We start from the raw sequence: 22,894 nt of genomic DNA on the forward strand, positions 1-22,894 counted from the left end.
ACGATCAAAGATAAACCTGCAGTACTGCCTATACTCTTAAAACTTTAGACAATTATTGCTTACACCAAAACAATTTAAATGTCAATTGTCTTGGAAGGGTTTATGAGTAATGTAAAAAAAATCCAGAAACTACTGTAAACAACTTCAGTAAACACCCATAAAAGTAAATCCTATCAGGTATGGGAGAAATAAGGGAAGACCAGCAAATGCCTTTAATGGATAGAAATGTGGCTACATATTTCTACCTGCAAGAATTCTTACCATTGGATATACCTACTACAACAATTTCTTTTTACATTTAAAGTGAAGAATAGATATAGCTTCCTGAAAAGAAAAAACCAAAGATAAATCTGTCCATTCAGGCTTGGTATGTTTTATTAGAGCAAAATTTCAACAAAAAGTGACTTTTATTTACAGAATTTAATGTATATGTAGACAGTCTTAGCCACTTAGACCCAAGGGAGGAAAATCATTAAGCCTGTTTATATATTTTCACATGTTCAGTTTACATACAAAAAGTTTGTTTTCACATTCATAAAAATCCAAATATTATAAATGACAAACCCTTTCTCCCCCACCCCTCAAATATACAAAGAACTTCACAAATATACAATTTAAATTGGTTTAATCTTGAAGTGTAATCCAATGAGACTGAAAACTAAACATTTCAAGTCTTGTACCAAATAGTAAAATACTCGAAGGCCTTCAGGATCCCTAAAATTTAAAAAGGTAAAAGTTAATTTTTTGGTCCTAATGAAACATAATTTTACAAATTCCTACAACAAAATTGAAACTCTGTAACAATTAAGTTCATGGAACTTAGAAGAAAGGAAGAATTTTGTTACCAAAATGAACCGAATGATTTAACACCTCTATCTGTTCTGTAAGGAAAAAGGTTTTTCATCGGTATTTATTTTCATATTTAAAGTGTTTATCTCCTTATAGAAAGTAAGCTATGCATCACAAAAATGTAAATAAAAAAATAAACTACTCACAATAATTCTGTAATTCTACCACCCTAAATACTGACAATATTGTGGTGTTTCTTTTTTTCCTGCCTAACTAAAATCATTCTGTGCTGTTATTTTTATCACAGCATTAAAAAAACCCACTTCACAGATAATTTTAACCAGTCTACCCTTGTTAAATATATGGATTATTTCTAGTTATGAATAATGCTTCAGTAATCATCTTCATGTATAATAAAGCTTTGCTAATATTTGAGGATATTTCCTTGAAATAGATGCTTGCATGAAATTACTACAGCAGAGATGAATGGAAAAATGTTAAAAAGTTTCAGATGGATGTTCCAAACTGCTTTCCAAAAAACCAATGTGACCAACGAATGCCATATACTCAGCAACACTAAGAAAACTAATAGTTTAAAAGCAAAGTATTACTCTTTGTGAAGACAGCCTTGTGTCCTTAGTTATTTTGCATTCATTCTTCTGTCTTTTCCTCTAATAAGCACTTACATAAAACATCTATTATGTACAAGGCACCATGATAATTCTGAAGACACAGCAAGTTTCTCATGAAGCTCACATTCAAAACTAGTGAAGCAAGCCAGGCATGGTGGTGCCATCTGTAATCCCAGCACTCTGGCAGGCCGAGGCAGGAAGGGGATGCAAGTGCAGGCCCAGCCTGGCAACTTGGCAAAACCGTGTCTCAAAATTTTAAAAATTTAAAAAGGGCTGAAAATGTAACTCTGTGCAAAGGCCATAGGTTCAATCCCCAATAAGGGGACCAGGGGGCTAGTAAGGCAGACAAGTAAGTTGTTAGGATTTAGAGTGATAAGAAAAAAAGTGAGAGCACTATGGAGACATTTTTGAAGGAAAGAGGCAGGAAGAAAGGGCTTGGATGAAAGGCGATGCTATGCACTGAAGTAGCCCAAAGGAGACACAGAACTAGGAAGACACAGCTAAAATAGTACTATACTGGATTGTTGCCAATACTTTTTCAAGTATTAAAACACAGAAAAGAGTGATATAAAATGGAGCTAATAAAGCAGGTATAATTCAGTAAGAATTTCTTTTCTTCAAATTTTGTGACACTGTATCCAGACTTCTATACAAAATAGCTAATGAATACTGGGCATTATTATCGATAATGTGTGGATTAGAGGTAATTACGGAATAGATTATGATGGGCACAATTCTGGGTAAAGATGCTTTTTTGGTAGTCAGTAAAAGACCCTGCTAGCTTCTCTTATAGACAAAATAATTAGTCTTTACAGACATAAAAATCAGAATCAGATCTACAATGGACACCATTACTGACTCACAAACTGATTATAGTTCTAAGCTAAGTCTCTGATCTCTGATAAATTATGTCAATTTAGCCAAATGTTTTAACATACTCACTTTGACTGATTTACATCAATAAGGGAACCTATCTTTGATGTGGTAAAAGAAATATGTTCATCTCCAATTACAATTTCAAGCTCCTAAAGAAAAAAAAAATACAGTTAATATAAAAATCTATCCCAGAGATAACCTGTATTCTTGCCAGAAAGAGGTTTCAATTGTAGCCGTAAATTTTCTAGTAGTCAATAGAAATAAAGGAGAGCATACAAATAACAGAAACAATAAATATAAATAGAAGGTGTTCAGGCATCTACTGTGTCCTTAAAATAAACACCTCATTGCTCACAAGTTCTACCCCCAATGACAGAACCAACCAGGAACTGCTTTCCAGAAACATCGTAAGAAGATACTGCAAAATGACACAGAAGTTTCTTACAGTGTTAGTAAAGACCAGAGGCATCACTTCAAAGCACGGGTTACAATTACACAAGTATAAACCTATTCTTAGTATATTAAACAGAAAAACATCTCCCTTGCTACAAAATCCTGTAAATAAAATGTATACTCATAAAACCTACCACCTTAGCACCTACTATACATCAGACCCTGCTTCTGGGACTTCACATTCTCTGTAACCCCTAAAATAACCTTTATTAGGTTTACTTTACAAATGTGACAGATTCTTAAAGCCCAGGAAAATTACATGCTGATATTTACAATCACTAATAAGTGACACGAGCAATATTTGACTCCAAGACTGTTAAGATTTAAAGAGTAATACTTTGAATTCATCAATTACAGTTAAGCACCTATAAAACAATTATAACATAATTCTTCCCAGCAGCCATATTATTGTATAAATTTTCCTCTATATTGTTTACCTGAAAATCTAAAACTAATACTTAAGGGGAGGGCAAGGGATTTAGCTCAGTGGTTCCGCCGCCTGTCTCACAAGCACAAGGTCCTGAGTTTGATCCCCGGTACCAAAAAAAAAAAAAAAACTTAAGGGGTTATTCCGTCATGAGTTTTCAAGTTAAATTGACAAATATGTCATTAAAGACAGTCACAGCTATATGCTTAATCAGGAGATCTAATCATGGAGTTTATGGTATACATTAAATGGACAGTTAAGTAAAATTCTCTAACAGTTGCAAAAGTTTTTACTTAATGATCCAAAAGATAATTTCTGGAGCACACCTGCTCCTGCCCACTGACCAAAACCTATAAATACATCGAGTTGCTGGGTGAAACACTGGACTTTCTCTCAGTTTAAAAGATATAAAATGCTAGCTGCTGTTGTTTCTGCTTTTTAGTCCATGTATACAAATGCATAAAACAAACTGAGGTCTAAAGTCACTTTCTACAAGTGATACAATGCATAAAATAAATACTGCTTTCTATTACCTTTATTTTTCTATTTTTTTTTTGGTACCGACTCTCGAACTCAGGCCCTTGCAATTTCAAGGCAGGCGGCAGAACCACTGAGCTAAATGCCCGGTCCCCTTACCTTTATTTTTCCAAATAATGTTTCTTTAAATAGCAGAGTTAAATTACTGTTACTGTCAACATCTGTTAGACTTCTCCACATTTTTCTTCTAGTCAAACAATGTGATCTGAAGTATTATCCTCAAGAATGTAATAAGGTGAAATTAAATGTTTCTTTCTTCCAGAGGTTCTATCTCATTTCTCCAAAAGTCGAAAAGACTCAATTCAGAAACCAAACTGTCTCTCTACAGAGCGAAATTAGGCCCTCAAAGTTCTTCGAAGCCCTCTGAGAAACACCAATTATTCTAAAGGGAATATGAGAAGTGCATGCAATGGTCAGTTTGAACAAAGAAACCAAACAAATAGCTCTTTGGGGCACAAGGATGCAATCAGTTATTCTGAAAGTTATAAATTTCAAGGAAGTGAATTTCATATAGTCACTGAGAATCCTGTCTCAAATTTAACAAACTACACTGTACATATTCTTAATAAACAACATACAATAGAAATTATTCATTAACAATGTAAAAACATCCTAATTTTGGCAGGGTAGCTACAGAAAAAACTGTTCAGAAAAAATGTAGGGCCGGGGATTTAGCTCAGTGGTTCTGGCGTCTGCCTCACAAGTGCAAGGTCCCAAGTTTGATCCCCAGTACCAAAAAAAAAAAACTGTCTACATATAGCACTATGCATGGAAAGGTAGTACAAAAAACGAAGTTAAGGAGGGACTGGGAGTCCAGCCTACTGGAGGAGCACTTGTCCAGCCTACACAAGGCCCTAAGTTCAACCTCTTAGCACCACATCCAAAAAAAAGGTTAGGTGACGAAGAATCAGTAAGGAGCCACTCTAAATAACACAGAGAAATACTATTATTATATTAACAATTTTTAACACTTTTAGGTAAAGAATCACAAACACAAACCTGCCGGCCAACTCTGTCAGGGGGTGGCCACAAAGCATCATCTTCTTTTGTAATTTCACTGTCATCAATTATTCTCTTCAGTTCTTCCATTACACTTTTGTGGACATACGCCTGAAAATCAATGATGATAAAATTGCATTATGTGTACCTATGTCTTTCCACAACTTACAAGGAAATGACAAAACAGAGTTACAAATTCCTAATATACAAGAGTATCACAGATAAATTTCATCCTGATTCCAAAGGTATAGAATATTATTTTTCTCTACTTTCTATATACTCCTCTAATATCTGTAGCCCTTTAAAATCCTTTGTAACATGGAGACTTAACTGGCTAGTAGTAGTAATATAAGGTCTACAAGGTGAAGAGAAAAATGTAAGTACACATCACAATTAATACTCTGAACTCTTTCTTATCCCTAACTCCTGAATCTCTCATTTAAAAATCATACTGCTTATATCTTGATTATCAATTAGTTTTAAATGGTAAAGAGTAAAAAGACAAAGGTAATATAAAGTGAATTAAACGATATTTTCAAATATACCACTGCAAGTTACTATATCCAAATTGCTTCTTCTGTTGTTAACCAATGCCACAATCACATCTAATTGAAATGCAGACTTTTTAATCTGTTAATTGACTTTTTTTTAAATATAGCCTTAGGATGAATTTTTGTAAATTTAACACTGATGTGAGGAAAATGGACTAAATGTAAAAAAAAAGTAGGTACTTGAAAAGAACTTACCTCTTTTCTGATCATGACATCATTTTTGTAATTGCTATTGTTGGCATATCTTAGCTTTCCTGTGAGGAGTGGGGAAAAAAAATTCAATCCATAATAGCAGAAACTGTTAAAAATTAAAAAATAAATAACATTATAAACAATTTTGAAGGTCAAGACCATTTTATACTCTTTTTAATAGTGGGAATTGAACTAGGGGCCTCTGCACTGTGCTATATTCCTAACCCTTTTTAAAAGTGTTTTTATTTGAGGCAGGATCTAAGTCACTAAGTTTCCCAGGTTGGGCTCAAACCTCTGATGCTCCTACCTCATCTCCCAGAGAGCCAGGATTATGGACATGATACACCACACCCAGGTGCGCTACCACTTCTGTCAATATTTCCTCCTTCCTGGTATTAAGATCAATGCTAGACATGTAGACACTCAATACTGTCTGGTAAGTTGGCTGATTATAAGCTAGCCAAATTTTAAAATATTCCATGCCTTCAATATATCATAGGTCATTTCTTAGGCCTGTTTTCTTATACTATTTCATGATCTAAAAAGGAAATCTGAAAAAGGAATTACTAGTTCTGTTAAAGTCTGATACATGTGTTGGTGCTAAGTGTCAAAACATTTAAACTAATATGGAGTACAATTCTAAAAAGCAGCTTCTAGTCTCTCACCCTATTCACAGTTGAGAAGACAAAGTTAAGTAACTTGCCCAGGGTCACACAAGATTCAGATCTAGATCTACTTCCTTCCAATACTCACTTTCTCCACTACACCAAATTGATCTCTATTAATTATTTTCATTCAAATTAATGTGCATTCAAATTAATGTGCAAATGATGGTACTAATTTTTTATAACTGTGAATAAGAAGTATACAATCTATGTGCTGTTCCTTGGTAAAACTGACCAGTTAGTTGATTTATATTTAACTTCAATCCATCATGACTTGTACTCGGTGCTACACACTTGCACTCATGGCTAGTCTGTTGCCTAGATACTGCGATATGTGCTCCTGACCCTAGGCTAACCTCGTGTGGCCCATCCCTTAGGAACTGCAGTTTTGTGACTCATTATTACCAATATACCTCAGTGTAATGATGTGGTAGTAGGTAAGTGGATGAGAACCACTGTCTTAGCAGGAAATTTCCCTGATACCACTGGGGTACTTAATTTATGTAAATGGCTAAGAGTCATACAGATAAGCTGTATGTTGTTCACAGACAAGGGGATTAAAAACAATATTACAAAAGGGAAAAAAAGAAAAAGAAAAACACAATAGATGATTTCTGGTAAGTTGGGTGCCTGAACTAAATTAAAGACACTTGGGAAGGCCAAGGATTGGTAAGGTGTTTAAGGTTTCCAAATAATTGTAGGGCTGTATTTACCTTGAATTCTGCCTGAAATGCTTAATACTCTTGCCTTTCCTAATATGCAACCCTCTCTTAATTTTTCTCTCATAGACCCTTGTCCAAAACATGCATAGAGTATTTAGTATCCACACTGTTTTATAACTATAAAACATGTGCATGTTTATGATCCCATCAAGACATGACTCAGTGAGGAAAATTAAGTCATACTCACTCCTGTACCTTCAATTTTTTAACTTATATGTTGCCTAGGACATAATATACTTTTTAAAAAGTCGACTTAGCATAACTGTTCTTGTTGCAGGTGAAGGGAGTTCAGTATACAACAATATTCTATAAAGAATTACAGCTATAAAAGACAAAACTGAGGCTAGGGGTGGTGGCACACACCTGTAATCCCAGCACTCAGAAGAGTGAGGTAGGAGGATTTCAGTAGCCGAGGCTGGCCTGGGCTACCTAGTGAGTTCAAGGACAATCTGAACTACATAGCGAAACCCTGTCTTAAAAACAGAAAAGAGGGCCAGGGATTTGGCTCAGTGGTTCCGCCACCTGCCTCGCAAGAGCATGGACCGGAGTTCAGTCCCCGGTAACCCCCCCCAAAAAAAAAATTGAAAAGAAACCTGCCATACTAGCCCTCTGCTCACCCCTCTCTCAGTCTTGTTTTTTCCTTCCCTCAGAGGCCAAAAAAAACAGTCTCTCTCATTTCTAGACTCAATCTCTGGTGTTTCTTCTTCTAGGAAGCTTTTGTTGACTCCTTCCTGCAGAACCCCCCCCCCGCGCCCCTTTCTGTACTCCTGGTAATCCATCCCTCTGCTGAACAACTGTATTTAAGCACCTACTCAGCCTCAACACTCAGCCTGAATGAATGAATGAATGAATGAAAGTCACTGGTCAAAGATTTTAAGTATCCACTGGACCACCGCTCGGTGGGAATGCTCTTTAGAATATTCGGGCATTATGTCTTTTAAAGTCCTCCTTGGTGCGCTGATTCTAGGATTCCCATTACTGCAGGTTCAACTTTTCAGTCTGCGGCAGAGTTAGCTTTGTTGAATCACTTTATCACAAGTAATTCTTTTTTACTCACAAAACAGCTCAGGCTACATTTTTAAACTATATTCTTAAGCTCTTCCGTACGCGACCGAGGCAGGGCCTGTGCTCCCGCTGCATCCCATTCCAGCGGCCTCCTCTCCCAATTCCCCTTTCCCAGCACCGCGCTCGGCCCCTTCTCTGCTCACCGTCCGGCCGAAACTCGAACTCCAGAAACTCGTGTCCGAACTTTCCCTTGTGCCCTACGTAGTAGCGCAGGTAGAAATCACTAGCCATAGACATTTTTGTACCCTGGAAACGCGCCGAAAGCCCAGCCAACGTGCCACCCGGCGCCTGGAAGTGACGTCAGTAGCTCAGGTTAAGTGCGTCACGGCAGCGCGCAGAATAGGTGCGTCATCTCCTGCTTCCTGGACCTCTCGCGTGAGTGGGTTGGAGGCCTCGCAGAAAGCCTTCGTTGAGCTAAGAAAGGAAGCATTTTATTATCAAAATTAAGAGGATTACATTACGTTAGGAAAGAAGTGTGCAAATGTAATGGCATTTTTATGGGCTTACAACGAAGGTCTAAATTATTTTACACTTCAGCGCTTAAATACCGGCCTGCTTGACTTGGATGTGGAGTTTTGTGGATGTAAACTAAAATGTGCTTTTGGGGTCGCTGATCTTTTGGGATCCTGTGGAGTGAGTGTGATTTATTTCCCACTAAGATAAAAGCCAGAAACAGTGGCAGACCCAGAATATAACCTGTTTCTCTCGGATTGATTACTAACGGGGCTTTGGGTAGTGATTGCTAGTTATTCAGCAGCCAAAAACGTGTAAGAGAGAAAAAGTAGAAGAAATCCATTAAACGAGACCTTTGAAGTTTTGAAAAGGACACTAAACTGAAAAACCCTTAACAGTCATGTTATTGAAGAGCTTTTAATATAATTTACAAGATACTTCGTTCAGTAAGGATTAACCTTTAGCGGCCTGTGAACTTTTGACAATTTGATTTAACATCAAATAATGGTTTAGCCCACATTTCTTGCCATGTAGACCTAAATTGGGACAGTGAAAAAATGTCCCAGCACGAAGGACAGGGGAAAAACGGGTGAACTTTTACACAAAGTCTGCTCTTGAAATACAGATGATTTTTCTTTTACCAACACAGAGTAATTCAGCTTGGTGTAATGGAAAATCCTAGAAGACATGGAATTTAATCCCAACACTTACCACCACTTGACCTTGGACGAGTGATTATCTCTAAACCAAATATATATACAGCAAGTAGTTTTCCAAATCACACAGAATTGTTAAGAACAAATGAGATAATGTTCGTAAAATAATTTTGAAATTTATGCAGTGTGAATTTTAAAAAGCATTTCCTGTGTTCCGAAAACAGTTGAACACTAGTAATAAAAAGGGCCATTTGTACTTCTAGTGCAAAGCAAACATAGAAAGCAAACATGTAAGGCAAACATCAGCATAAGAACAGTAACATCCTGGCATAGTACAACAAAGGAAGCAAGTTGTTTTCTTACAAATAGAGTTTAGAATTAGAAAAAAGGAAAACCGCAAAACTGACTTGTGAAAGGAGGTGTTATGTGAGTTGAATCTTGATGGGTAAGTTCCTTGTATGTTCAGTGAAATGGAAAAGCATTACAGGCTGAGAATGGCCCAAGAAAAAGGCACAGTGATGTGACAGTGCATGCCTGGGAAAAACCAAGAAATTAAGTATAACTAGAATATAAGGTTAATGGAAGTGGATTAACTAGAAAGGCAGGTTGCAGCATGTTATCATGAGTCTGTATTAATATACAGTTATATATGCATAGTATATAGTTACATAACTATTAATATAAAAGATTATTCAATCCCTAACATAGGCTTCTATTTTGGAAAATCCATAAAAAACATAGCCCTATGCCCTATCTATCTCCAGGATCACTAGACATTCCAGTTTGCTCAGGACCTTTGAATTTCTTGGAATGTGACATTTTTGGTTTTAAAACTTGGAAACTCACAGGAGTTCTAAGATGAGTTGGACAGTGTTTACCACAAGAGTAATTCAAAGAAAATTGAGCACAATATTTCATATTATCTTTTAAAATGCCAGTTAAATCCATTTGGCTGAATTCTGTGAAAAAGCTTCATGCAATATCTTTAAATTATCTAAATACTTCCCTCGGGTTTTTGGTACATGTGTTCATGTTCATCTTCATGTCTGCTTAAATAGACATAGGTAACAGATATTGATACTCTGTAAATAGAAGTTATAGAATACACAAAATATTAAGGTCTTTCTAAGTGAACCAGTTACCATCTTGATCGTCTAAAAAGACTTGAGTTCATTTAACCCCCTATAACCCTATCTGTTTTTAAGGTGAAATATAAAACTGTACTTAACTCTTCATATTTTAAGCCAAAAATATGCCAAAATAGATATCTTGTTTCATGTTAACAAATTTTACAAAGCAGTAAAACATTTATGTTTTGTGGTCTTCTCAGGTATTATACAATGGCAATGTGAAAATGTTCTGTATGGTTACTGAGCATTTAAAATGTAGCTCCCATGACTGAAGTACTGAATTCTTAATTTTGATTAATCTTCATTAGCATTTTAATAGCCACATGTGACTAGTGGCCACTGGGCAGTTAGCAGTTACGTAAGTTTTTCAAGTATCTTAGTTAAGCTGGAAATAGTGAAAATGCTTTGTGAATATTTTTCAATCTTAGTTGCTGTTGGCTCTAAATTAGAGCATAATTACTTATATCACCACGGTTTACTTATGAAAATAAATGTTTGAGTTGCTTATGTGAAACTAAAATAGTGATTCTGCCTTTACTAACACAGTAGTTAATGTCAAAGACTCTTGTATAGTTTTGAAGTAGATAAATAAACATTTTATTTCCAACTCCAACTAAAATTAATGATTTATTTAAATGCACAATATCCATGGATAAAATTATTTCCACTGGAATTTTTAGGTTTATTTCAGCTTTATGATGATGAATTAACTTAGGGGACTGTAATCAGAGATTATTCTTAATTAAAATTGTTAATCAAATATTTTGCTTGTTTTTTTCTATATATATAAAATTCTTTTAAAATCTCCCTTTTATGCCCTCTCTATCTACTTAATTTTTTGCCCTTTCAACTCTTTGTTTAAATTGATCAAATCGTACCAACTTTTGACTTCCAGAAACATGTTCTGTGTAGTGATAAACACTAGACAAAATTGTATTTTTATCAGTACCTTTGATTAGCTTTTTGTATTTACAGAGTAAATTTTATTAGGGTTAGTTCATTCAGCGAAATGGATCAAAATAATAAGTCAAAAATAAGAGTAGTGTGTAGTTTTTAAAATATGCCAAAATGATATAAATTTTTTAAAAGAAAAGCCACACGCCTTTCTCTTCTCTTCTATAAAAGACTTTCCTATTGACATTGCCATATCTACCTTTTTTACCACTCTGTAATACTTTTTAAGAGCATCACCATCATGCAGAAACACCATACTTTCCACACCACTGTTTGTCATTCCATATAAGAATTTTTGTGTAGCATAGGACATTACTGTGTGCTTTAAACACATGATATCACTTCTAATTTATGCCCCAAACAAATGAACACAGTGCCTTACATTAAGGAAATAAGCTATCCTCGGGTCTTCTGTTGTATGTTACTTGGTTTTTTACTTGAATGAGTATGGTGAAGCAAAGCAACGTTTTCTTAAATTATTACAATAAGATTAAGAAAATTCTGTCGAGCGGCCCACCTGCAGGTACACACCTGAGCTCACTCCTCTCATGGCTCCCATGAGCCCTGCCTAGCCCAGCCCTTCAGCATAGAACGGCACCCTCCCGGGTCCTCACGTTTGGGCGCCTGCTCCTGGTGGCAGTGGTGGTGGTGAGCACAGCCCAGGAAGCATGTGACTGTGAGAACTACAGGTTGACCATAAACTGCTCTGTGAACAGAAATGGTCAGTGCCAGTGTACCTTCATGGTACACAGAATACTGTTATTTGTACAACACTGACTTCCAAATGTTTGGCGATGAGGCAGAAATGACTCATTCAAAGTCTGGGAGAAGACAAAAACCTGAAGGAGTGATCCAGAACAACGACAGACTGTATGACCCCAACTGTGATGAAAATGGGCTCTTTAAAGCCAACCAGTGCAATGGCATTGCTACATGCTGGTGTGTGAACACCGCCAGTGCCCAAAGGACCACTAAGGACACTGAGCTACAGCGCCCAGAGCTGATGAGGACCTACTGGGTCATCACTGAACTAAAGCCCAAAGACAACAGTCTTACAGTCTTGAAAGTTTACAGACTGTGCTTTAGGGGGTGATCACAACCTGTTACCAGCTGAATCCAAAATGTGTCACAAGCATTCTATATGGAAACAATGCTATTACTGTTGATCTGATACAAAATTCTTCTCAGTAGACTCAATGATATGGACATAGATGACATGGCTTACTATTTTGAAAAAGATTTTAAAGGTGAATCCTTGTTCCACTCTAAGAAAATGGACCTGAGAGTAAATGAGGAACAACTGGATCTGGATCCTAGTCAAACTTGAATTTGAATTTACTATGTTGATGAAAAAGCACCTGAATGTTAATGCAAGGACTAACAGCTGGTGTATTTCTGTCATTATGGTGTGACAGTAGCAATTGTTGCTGGAATTGTTGGGCTGATTATTTCCAGAAAGAAGAAAATAGCAGCATATGAGAAGTCTGAGAAAAAGGAGATGGGTGAAATGCATAGAGAACTCAATGCATAACTGCTGAAATTTGAAGATTAACCACAAGAAGGGAAATTAGCAAAAGAATTACAAATGCATGGGACAAAAAGATCTTTGAGTAAACATTTGTAATAGAGAAATCTATACTCAAAATATAAGCAGTTTGAAATTGGTATTACCAATCTTAAAATCTGACCCTAAGTGTCTTATATGTGCAGATCTAATATTAAAACCCAGAACTTGCATTGCATAGTTAAAATGTATGTGAAATATTGAAGAATATGTTCAGTATGCTTCCACAGAGTCTGAAGGACCGCTGTCTCATTTGTGATTGAAAGCTGCCTTTCTGTTTACTTTGAGTCTTGTATATAAACTCTTTTTATGAAATAAAATGTTTAAACTGAAAAAAAAATTTAAGATTAAGAAAATCCTTTGAACCTACTTTTTTTCTTTTAAAATGGTGAAAAAAATTGTTACTTAATTTTTATAGCACAATACCTAAATGTACTGTGAAAACCACTAGTGTTCTACATGAACATGAGAACTTGAATTTGAGAACTGCTAGTTCAGACCATTCTATGTTATTTGTTAAGTTTCCGTTAGACACTTTAGTCTGAGGTTTACTCAGTTCCTAACTGTTGAATTTTTTTTTAAACCATACAACATAAGAGTAGAAAAAACAAAGCTGGACAAGGGCCAATCAAAACAATTTTTTAAATCGATGTGAATAAAAAAATCTATGTGGATTAAACTTGTTTAGTAAAGATTTAATTCTATTCATTATCCTAGAAATAATCTAATATTGCTGGCAAGTCAAAGATGTCAGAAATAGAACCTCCAAAATGTAATCCTTCTCTTGGAAAAAGCCTGGAAAATTGAAAGAAACACCCCGTTTTCTTAGAATAAAAATTACTGGCTCCAGTTTTCCAAACTGTATCCAGGAAACAAATAAAATTGTAGGAAAACATTTAAAATACCAATTACTGTATTTCTCCTCAGACCCAAACAAACACCCATATAAAAAGATCAGTCCTCTATTGCATTATATCTACCACTTGGCTTAATGCCTAGCACAAGGATCTTTAACACTCAATTTCTTTTAGTCAAATAAATACTTTGAAAATCTGATTTAAATGAATAGCTGAGAGGCAACAATAGAATTATGTGACATGCTATTTTGTATGAAGCTACTCTGCTTCCTTTTCCCTGTTTGCCACTTGTGATATATTTAAATCCTAACTACTCATTGCGGTATTCCCACGGGAGCAAGAATGATTCTACATTTAACTGACTCATCATGACTCCATTAGGATTCCACCTTCTACAACTGTTTCAGCTGACAGTCTTTTCTTTGACACCAGTAGCCTTAGATGTCCCTTCCAGAGTAACCACAGTGTCCTTTCAAATCACAGATTACTGTACTCAACAGAATTGTCCTCACTTTGATATTTTAAATATTTTTGAAAGAGTAGAGGACTATTTTCATCACCAAAAAGCTCATACAAAAATGCTCACTTCAAGCTGGGCATGGTGGTGCATTTCTGTTATCCCAGCACTCTGGGAGGCTGAGGCAGGAGGATCACAAATTTGAGCCCAGTCTGGCCAACTTAGCAAGACCCTGTCAAAAAAAATTTTTTTAAGAGCTGGGGGTATAACTCAGTGCAAAGACCTTGGGTTCAATCCCCAGTACAATTTGCAGTGTCACAGACTGAGGTTTTCTTCTTGACAACAGTATATTTTAAATACAACAGACATTAATGGTCCTGGGATGGGAAGGGCAAAAAAATGAAAACTAACATTTATTGAGCAAGTATATTATGTACCAGATACTGTACAAATACATATTGTCACAAATCCTCACAAAACCCTGTGAGGTAAGTAATCTCCCCATTTTCTGATAATATAGCTTGCATCTCATAGTGTGCCTGAATTTTTCTATTAGCATGAATTTCTATTTATTTACTTTCAACTTTCCTATTGTAGAGACTTTGGCAGTTGTATATCAGAAAAGCTGACTTACACTCAATAAATATTAATTTGATATAGTGTCTCATAGTACATCAATGGATGATTGGAAATTAGAAGCTACCATCCTATATCAGAGTACATTCTTATCTCACTCTTGTTAATGGCCATCTTAGCTAAGACTTCTCTCTTGGTTTCCACAATTCCTATTTGGGATACACACGAAGCATTTCATCACTGATTGAATGTTTATTCTCAAGAATTAATCTCCTTAGTCTTAACAAGGACCAGGAAGCAAAGTTGATGAGCAGTACATATCGAATGTTACTAATCATGAAATGATTCCTCCAGCTTCTAATTAAACGTAGTATTACCCAGGCAAGGGAACATGCCTGTTCCACAGTACTGGTGTGTTGAGGCAGGAGAATCACAAGTTTGAGCCCATTCTAGGCAACTTATGAGACCATGTCTCAAAATAAAAAGAGCTGAGGATATAGCCCAATGCAAAAGCCCTGAGTTCAATTCCAAGTTCCACAAATAAAAGTAGTACCAAACAAGGTTCACCTGTCTCAGAATTAGATAAAAAGGGACTATCTTATCTATGCCCAAGAGGAAACTCAAGTTTTATAGTTCTCCAGTTCTACACAAAGGGATCAGGACTAAAGAACTTTATGTCCCCTCAACATAAAGGGGACCAGATTTCCCCTTAAAGGAGATCTTGTTCTATACCTATACTCCTGAGCAAATAGGACCTTGAATTTCTTCCTCATCAATCCCTTTGAGTTTGTATTCCTTCATTTCATTCTAGTGCATTTGAACCTTGTAATAGGTCTAGTTAAAGACATTTCTTCAGCAGTAAACTAGCCTGGGGTGGGAGGGAAGAGCCTACCCCCACAACTGCAGATTTTTTAGACCACCTTTATAATGACATCCACATCACCTCTGTCCAAGTTCTTCAGAATAGACAGTGCTCTGAGACTGACAGTATTTCTCAGCTTGTGAGAAAAGTCCAGCATCATTTCAGATTTCTAGGGAAATGTGTAGGGGAAGATCCTTTTTTTCCCCCTCTGTGTCCCACCAGAAGGTCCATTTTCTATTCTTGGAGAAATTGATCCCATAATTGACCATCCATAAATGTGTCCCAGCTGACAGTCTTCAAAGGATGCTGTAGCAGTAGGAGAGGCTCTCTGTGCTGATGCCAGCCACAGCCGCATACAGCTCTGGCACCACCAGCTCTGGCACTTGAAACACAGCCTTATCATCCGCGGTTCTAGTGGCAGCTTCCAGGCGCGAGCGCAACTCTCCAGGTAAGGGCCGGGAGTCCTCGCTCCAGTGCCAACAGGATTTCATAATGTTATACCTGTGGAGGGGACAAGGGAAACAGGCAGATTCATGGGGAACATGTCTCCTCTGCCAGCAAACCTTAACAATAACAAAACCCTGCGGTTTTTAAATCTTCTGTGTGCCCTGTCTCTCATATTCCCAGAAACTGATGCTCCTTTTCATCCTCTTTATAACATATTCTCAGTGTGACCTCTTTTATACTAGAAATGATGAGATATTTCAAACTACAGAGATGACAAAATTATTTTTCACTGCATATTGTTCATTGCACATTGTAAACAACATTGAAGTATCTTTTTCACTTTGTGATGGAGCTCTTAATCATTCTGCTGTATGCTGATTTTCATGTCGTTTCAGATATCTCCTTATTAAAATCTTAAATTCTTTAAGGTCAGCTACTTTGTCACTCAAGTGTCTCCCCAAGTATGGACAAATTCATAGACACACAAAGCCTCCAAGGAATATTTGTTAAAGTTTAATTATGTTATGCCCAGCCAACATAACTATACTGTGTGTGCATATGCATGTATATAGCTAAGATAGCTAAACTTTATAATCTGCTTGATACAGTAATTATAGGGTAGAGAAAAACAAGCTCGAGAGATTTTCCCCTTCAGTGCTGAAAATTTACAAAATAAGAATTCTGACAGAGGGCCAGGGATTTGGCTCAGTGGTGCTACCTCCTGCCTCAAAAGTGCAAGGTCTAGAGTTTGATCCTCAGTACTAAAAAAAAAAAAGAATTCTGACAGAAATATTCACTAACATATTCTCTGCCTCCTTATTCATAATTTTAACCTTTTGTTTTATTCTTGTCTATTTTAACTTCATTAATGACAAAATTCTATGTGTAATTTTTAATTTTTTAATTTTCTGTTTATAAATTGGTTAACCCACAAGTGTCCCATTCTTCTGACAATATAAGATCTTCCTTCCCCCATCTTTCTAGTTTCTTTCTACCTGCTTTCTTCTAGTTGACCTCTGTCTTGCTGAGAGCTGGGAAAACAGAGTGACTAGTTTCTAAAAGTTAGATAATAAATAAGAGCCATATATGCTGAATAGTGTGATGGTCTAGTAGGTCTAGTGTGATGGATTTTAGGGAAATCTATCTGAACTGAGGCTGGCAGAAGCCTGGCATTTAAACAAATAAAGTAATGTACTTGGCTGCATTTGTTCTGTTTCCTGCCTGTTTTAGAAGTTTCCTGTGGAACTAAACTTCAGCAAAGTTAGATTTGTAATATAATTCTCAGGGGTTGCCTCAACATTGTGTGAGAATGTGTGTGTATAGACTCAGATATATATTATGTAAGTATATGATATATGAACTGTATATGAACTTTTACCTCATGGGTTTGATCTAAGGCTGTGCATTAAGGAATAAGGACAATTAAGGATCATCTGAGACATTTTGAAGAGCATGTAACTGATAGGATACAAAAACATATTTGGAATCAAGAGAAAAGCAGACCTTTAAAAGCCACTTACATGGTGTGTGTGCAGCTACTGGGTCTCTTCATGATTTTCCCTCTCTGAAGATACTGTAGAATGCTGGGAGGAGGGACTTCAGGATATGGCGGTGCCCCTGTCGATATGGAAAGAAAGAGTAGAAAGAGAACTTTAGAGCCCTCTAAAATATGAGCTGCATATAACATTGCTCTCCAACAGCTTGGGCCAATCACCTACAAAAGATGTAGCAATAAGAAGAATACTAGATACAACATAGTTAGTCCTCATTGATCAAGTAAGGATAAAGCTTGGTGAATTTGGAGAAAGCTTCTTACTGATGTTAGAAGAATCTAGAGTCTGTAGGGAATAATAAGACAAATAAAGGAAATTTGCCTTCTACTCTTCATAACTTGAGAAGGTGCTCCAGTTTCTGAATTGAATGGATTAATCTAAAGAAAACATTTTATGTTACAGAAAAATCACTGTGGGAATTATCCTTTAGATTTGAAAACACCTCCCTGAAATTGCTACTGTTTGGGGGAAAAGAAAGAGAAAGACAGCAAAAGAAAGTTAAAATAAGGACAGGGAGGGAGGGAGCAAGTAGAGATTGTCATTTTATAAGACTTTTCAGGAACCAGGTATGGAATTCACGTCAGCCAATTCAGTCTTTGGACCTGTTCTGAAATACTTTCTCAAAGAAAACATTGTCCACCCCCACACACACACACACACAATGTACATATGTGCATTACAGCCACACACTATTTTGGGAATCATCCTTACCTAGAGTCACCATCTCATAGAGCAGGATCCCAAATGACCAGCTGTAAAAGAAAAAAAAATCTACTTAATATCTGTTTTGCCTTTCTTGAAGAGAGATCAAATATAAGAAACCATCAGGAAGAGCCACCAAAAAGAAGGTAATGAAATAGAATCAAAGATATGATAAAATAAACTGCTTTTAAGTATTTCTTTCCAATTCCTTTAGCTTCTAGTGTCTTTGAAGACCAAATCTATATCTCTTTTTCTGTATTTCACCTTAATAGATATTTACTATTATTTGCTAATGTGTGAATGCAAACACACAAGCCATTCACCCAGAGAAATTTCCCTCTATATCTTCTTTTATTCTCTCTCATCCCTCTTTGCTAAAATGTCAGTCTTTATTCTCAACAAAAGGCCAATTGAGATTTATCATTTATCCACCACTTTCTCAGTAGATCTAATTGCTCAAATCTAAGAAAAATATTAACAGACCAAGCTTTACATGGAGTTGTAATTAGTATTTGCCTCAGAAACATGACTATATATATATATATCTATATATATCACTACCCTATAATATCATTAAGTAATATTTTACAATTAACTTTATTACCTACAGATTTCTACTGAAAAGCAGCTATAAGTGAACTAGAAGTTTCTTAAGTGACTTGCCATATTAACATTTAAGTTTCCCCTGCCACTCATGGCTACTAGAAAATTGTATGTCTCACTGCTTCTTTAAGAAATAGAGTTATGTGGTTACCAGAAGTCAAACATGACTCTTTACAGTCCTATTTATACAAATTGTACACATACCTGTAATTGTGTGTCACCATGTAATCAAATATTACAGAAGTTGGTTAAACTTACACTTATCTTCCTGAAAAATAAGTTGAATGCCTTGAAAATAGTCTATAACAATATGCTATGAAATTGTAAAATTGTGTAGCTGAGACAACTATAGAAAATAGGAAAAAAGTCAGCAATCAAATTGTTTCACTAAGCCTAGAACCATCCCAAACTGGAACTGAAAAATTAGTCATCATGGATACTATTTAGATAAGAAACAACATTATAACTTTGTATAGGAGCCACATCCTCACATATTGCAGCTTTGATATCTTTTGCAAATGGGAAGAGGACCAAGTGATGGAGGAAGAGGGGAGGGAGGGAAGAAAAAAGGAAGTAAAGTGTTATGTATTCGTACCAACTCCCCACGATTTGTGTAATCATTAGGTACTGCAAACAAGTACTAATAAAAATAATTTAATACATCTTTGCTCTTTCTTTAAGATTATAAATATATATGGTTATGTTTTAACTTAAAATAAATTGTTTGAGGTATGTATAGTCTTTGTTTTAGTAATTCCTTGCTTAATTGGCCTTAAGTGGACTCACACCTTTGAGGACAACTAGATTAAATCTTCAGATGTTGCTGTGAATAATATTTTCATTTTCCTTTTTTATTTCCAATGAAGACTGTTAATTTTTTTTTTTTTGAGGCAGGATCTTGCTATGTAGTTGAGGCTAGCCTTAAACTTGCTATGTAGCCCAGGCTGGCCTTGAACTCACTGCAATCCTCCTGCCTCAGCCTCCCTAGTGCTGGGATTACAGGCATGCGCCACCACACCCAGCCTAGACTGCTCATTTAATACAGCAGGAAAAGGCACTATAAGGAGATTGTCAAACATGAACTCTGTCACATAACATTTCTGCTCAAGAGTAAGTCTGCCTCCCAAGAGAGAGAGATCTCATTTACAGACATAATTGTCAACACATACACAGTCATATTCAGAGAGGACACCCAGGCCATGAAGGGAAGAAATCTAGAGTGCAGGAACAAACCATACATGTCTCCTCTGATGCCAGCCGGTCTTAGAAGAAGCCGCTCTGGAGCGAGCCACTTGAGAGGAATGGTTCGAGCAGTGGAGATGGCCCCTTGAGCATGGACTTCATAAGCCAAGCCCAGTCCACAGAGCTTAGCAGTCAGATCACTTTGGATCAAGATATTTCTGGCTGCCACATCCCCGTGGAACAAATGCTTATCCTGCAGGAATTCCTGTCAGCATAGGATCAGAAATAATCAGCTGCCTGAAGGCCAAAGCCCAGCTCACAGATGAGAGAAACAGTCCTAGGAAACCTCAAAAAAATAAGAGAATTTTCTACTCTCAACAAATCTCACTAAGAAGGATCACTTTCAAAGCATGTTAATGAGTCAGACATTTTTGCCTCATGATTAGTATTCACAAACTGAGCAAAATAATAAATATTAAATGTTAATTTATGTATTTATCTATTTTTACAGTGCTAAGGATTAAACCTAGAGTCTCATGCATGGTAGGCAAGCATTGCACCACTGAGCTACATCCCCAGCCCTGACACTAGATTTTGATAGTATAACAACCTGCTCTGTGTCAGACTCTGGTGGCCACTTTATTTCTCTTCCCCCTCAGGTAGGACCTAGTTAGATATTTGAAAAGAGAATAGACCCCATAACAAAATTGAATGTCATAATAGTAAATTTATACAGCCAGGCATGGTGGCACATGCCTATAATCCCAGCACTTGGGAGGCTGAGGCAGGTGGATTGCTTTGCATTCAAGGCCAGCCTGGGCTACATAGCGAGACCCTGTCTCAAACAAAAACAAAAAACAAATTTATACAGAGTTTTATATTATCTCATTTTGTCCCTAAAATAATTGGATGAGGTGAGTTAGAGTAAGTATCTTTCAGATAAATCTAAATGAGTATGCAAGGCCACACAGTTATTAAGTGATAGTGAGCAAAACCAGGTGTCCCACTTAATAGGAAGTACTACAAAAACTCTACTAATAATTCCCAAGCCAGGATCTAAATCAGAATTGCCTGAGAGCTTTTTAAAAATGTAAGATTTTCACTCCAAGTTCACTGAACCATCATCTATAAAGACCAGATAACCTGTATTTTTTAAAAGTATCAAAAACAATTCTAGTGTAACCAAAAATAATTGAAGAACCACTGAAGCTATGACATAGGTTTTTCTGGAATCATTTCCTGCAGCATGAAGCTGTTCAAAATATATGGAGAAGCTGAGGTGCTACGTGTGACTGAAGAGCTAGAAACTGAGGGCTATGATGACTAAACAAGGATGGTGTAAGAAAATAAAAGGTTAAGGTGATAATTTCCAATCATTGATGAAGACAGTGACTAGCAGTTTTCTGTCTCTTTTGAGGTTTTAGAATAAACAAATTGTACTGTAATGAGAAGACCTAAGGAATATACTGTCTTGGAAGTTGTTTAAAAAGAAGAATAAATAGTATGATACTGCCTTGCTACAGGTAATGCGGGCATTGATGCACACATCAGTTCATCCCTACGGGGCACTTCTGCAGTTATGGTCAGGAGACAAGGTAGGCTGGCATCTGACACCCTGACTTTATCAGGGAACATACATTACAACCACTGCAGGTGATAATTATTTATATGATGTGTTCTTTCCCTTGTCTCATAAAAGCCTCAACTGCGACTACTGCTTTTTGCTCACTTTGCTACTTCTTTTTGTTTGTTTGGTTTTTTCTAAGAGTTTTCAGATTTCATTTATATCACTGGTATATTTCACACATTAAAGTGTGGAAGGATAAAGCAAATACTTAAAATAGGAGCTTCACTAAGCCTTAATTCTTCTATACCAAATGCTAATTTTGAACACAATTTTTTAATTACTTCATAGAAATAATCATCTAAATTTCCTTAGTAATTCTGGTAAAGATAAATTATTACTCTTAATCCTAGAATTCTCTTACCTCTTCAAGTTGGCTTACAATAAAAAGAGTTGCCTCTTCTCATTCTTCCTCTTCCACTTGTTTCTTATTTTTTAAAGTGTATGTATACCCTAAGTCAGAGGGCACATAGCTCTTCACCCTGGCTTTTAAACTTTCAGAATGAGTAAAATTTTCTAATTTTTCCTGTTCCTTCTGTAAACTCTAAATTGACTACCTTCTGCCTGGAATTACCAATCCTATATTATCTAAATGATTTATATAAAGAAGGATCTAAAACAATTTATCAGTACTTCAGTGACTGTCCCCTAACTTCTATCTCATTTACTTAAAATATATACCCTATTTGGTAATACAAATATGAAAAATCATGCATATCAAATGCTAAGCTAATAAGAATTCACATCATCTGTTGCCTGAACTTACCAGAGCCAAAAGGACCTGCTTTCCAATGTGATAGACTTGTTTTTCTGTGAGATCATAGAGAAGACCATCCATGGTCATCACATCCTAAACAGAGAGAAAAGCATTATATCAAAGTGGCATTAACATAGGCAATTTTAAAAGGTATGGGAGAGATACTCTGAAATTCAGATATCCAAGCTAAGCAAAGCATAAGGATTAAGAGTCAAAGAGACTAATATGAAAGATTTTGAAATATGTAGGACTATGTAAGTCATTGGACTGGAAGAAGATGAAGAAGGAAGAAAGATAGCAGGTGAGTAAGAGAGTATGTGTAAGACTATCCACTGAGAAGATGAGTTTTTCTGGGACAGTGTGTGTGTGTGTGTGTGTGTGTGTGTGTGTGTGCGTGCGCACATGGTTAATTTAATACATTATTGCATCTTTATTGACGGCTCATACTGTGCCAGTTCTGTAAGAGTGAGCAAAATAAACATACCTGCTGCTATGATTATTCTGTGGCAGATATGCATGAATTAGAATCAAATAATCATAATTAAGTAAATGGCTGCATATCTCTAAGGTGCCATGAAGGAGAGACACAAAGTAAAAAGAGCATATGAT

At 36.3% G+C, this 22,894-nt stretch overlaps 3 protein-coding genes and 1 pseudogene across 18 annotated transcripts in view; 1 reads left to right on the forward strand and 3 right to left on the reverse strand.

Annotated features, from left to right (window-relative positions):
- The window catches only part of LOC101714034 (killer cell lectin-like receptor 2), a 32,293-nt gene extending 27,489 nt beyond the window's left edge, over window positions 1-4,804 (reverse strand). Inside the window, exons 1-2 of the mRNA XM_087214119.1 lie at window positions 4,714-4,804; window positions 2,364-2,446 (exon numbers count right to left, since the gene is read on the reverse strand). The gene's annotated coding sequence lies outside the window, so the exon portion shown is untranslated. The remainder of the gene's footprint in view (window positions 1-2,363; window positions 2,447-4,713) is intronic.
- Magohb (mago homolog B, exon junction complex subunit) lies at window positions 354-8,239 on the reverse strand. The gene is made up of 5 exons (XM_004845891.3): window positions 8,052-8,239; window positions 5,460-5,518; window positions 4,714-4,824; window positions 2,364-2,446; window positions 354-714 (listed from the first exon to the last, which is right to left on the reverse strand). The coding sequence occupies exons 1-5, from the start codon at window positions 8,143-8,145 to the stop codon at window positions 615-617; spliced, it is 447 nt and encodes a 148-aa protein (XP_004845948.1). The 5' UTR covers window positions 8,146-8,239; the 3' UTR covers window positions 354-614.
- Window positions 8,240-11,662: 3,423 nt separating this feature from the next.
- On the forward strand, window positions 11,663-13,980 carry LOC101714370 (epithelial cell adhesion molecule pseudogene; annotated as a pseudogene).
- Window positions 13,981-14,641: 661 nt separating this feature from the next.
- Window positions 14,642-22,894, reverse strand: part of Styk1 (STY kinase 1) — a 39,972-nt gene continuing 31,719 nt past the window's right edge. For all 16 annotated transcript variants that reach the window (XM_021259189.2, XM_021259187.2, XM_087214115.1 and 13 more), the window contains 5 exons: window positions 22,295-22,378; window positions 19,961-20,169; window positions 18,129-18,169; window positions 17,385-17,481; window positions 14,642-15,918 (listed from right to left, as the gene is read on the reverse strand). In XM_021259189.2, the coding sequence (XP_021114848.1) occupies window positions 15,714-15,918; window positions 17,385-17,481; window positions 18,129-18,169; window positions 19,961-20,169; window positions 22,295-22,378 (636 nt within the window). In that variant the 3' untranslated portion in view covers window positions 14,642-15,713. The remainder of the gene's footprint in view (window positions 15,919-17,384; window positions 17,482-18,128; window positions 18,170-19,960; window positions 20,170-22,294; window positions 22,379-22,894) is intronic.

The sequence above is a fragment of the Heterocephalus glaber genome, unplaced genomic scaffold (assembly GCF_053883595.1).
Source record: "Heterocephalus glaber isolate CG9 unplaced genomic scaffold, H.glaber_assembly_v1.0 deba00001444, whole genome shotgun sequence".
Classification (NCBI taxonomy): Eukaryota; Metazoa; Chordata; class Mammalia; order Rodentia; family Bathyergidae; genus Heterocephalus; species Heterocephalus glaber.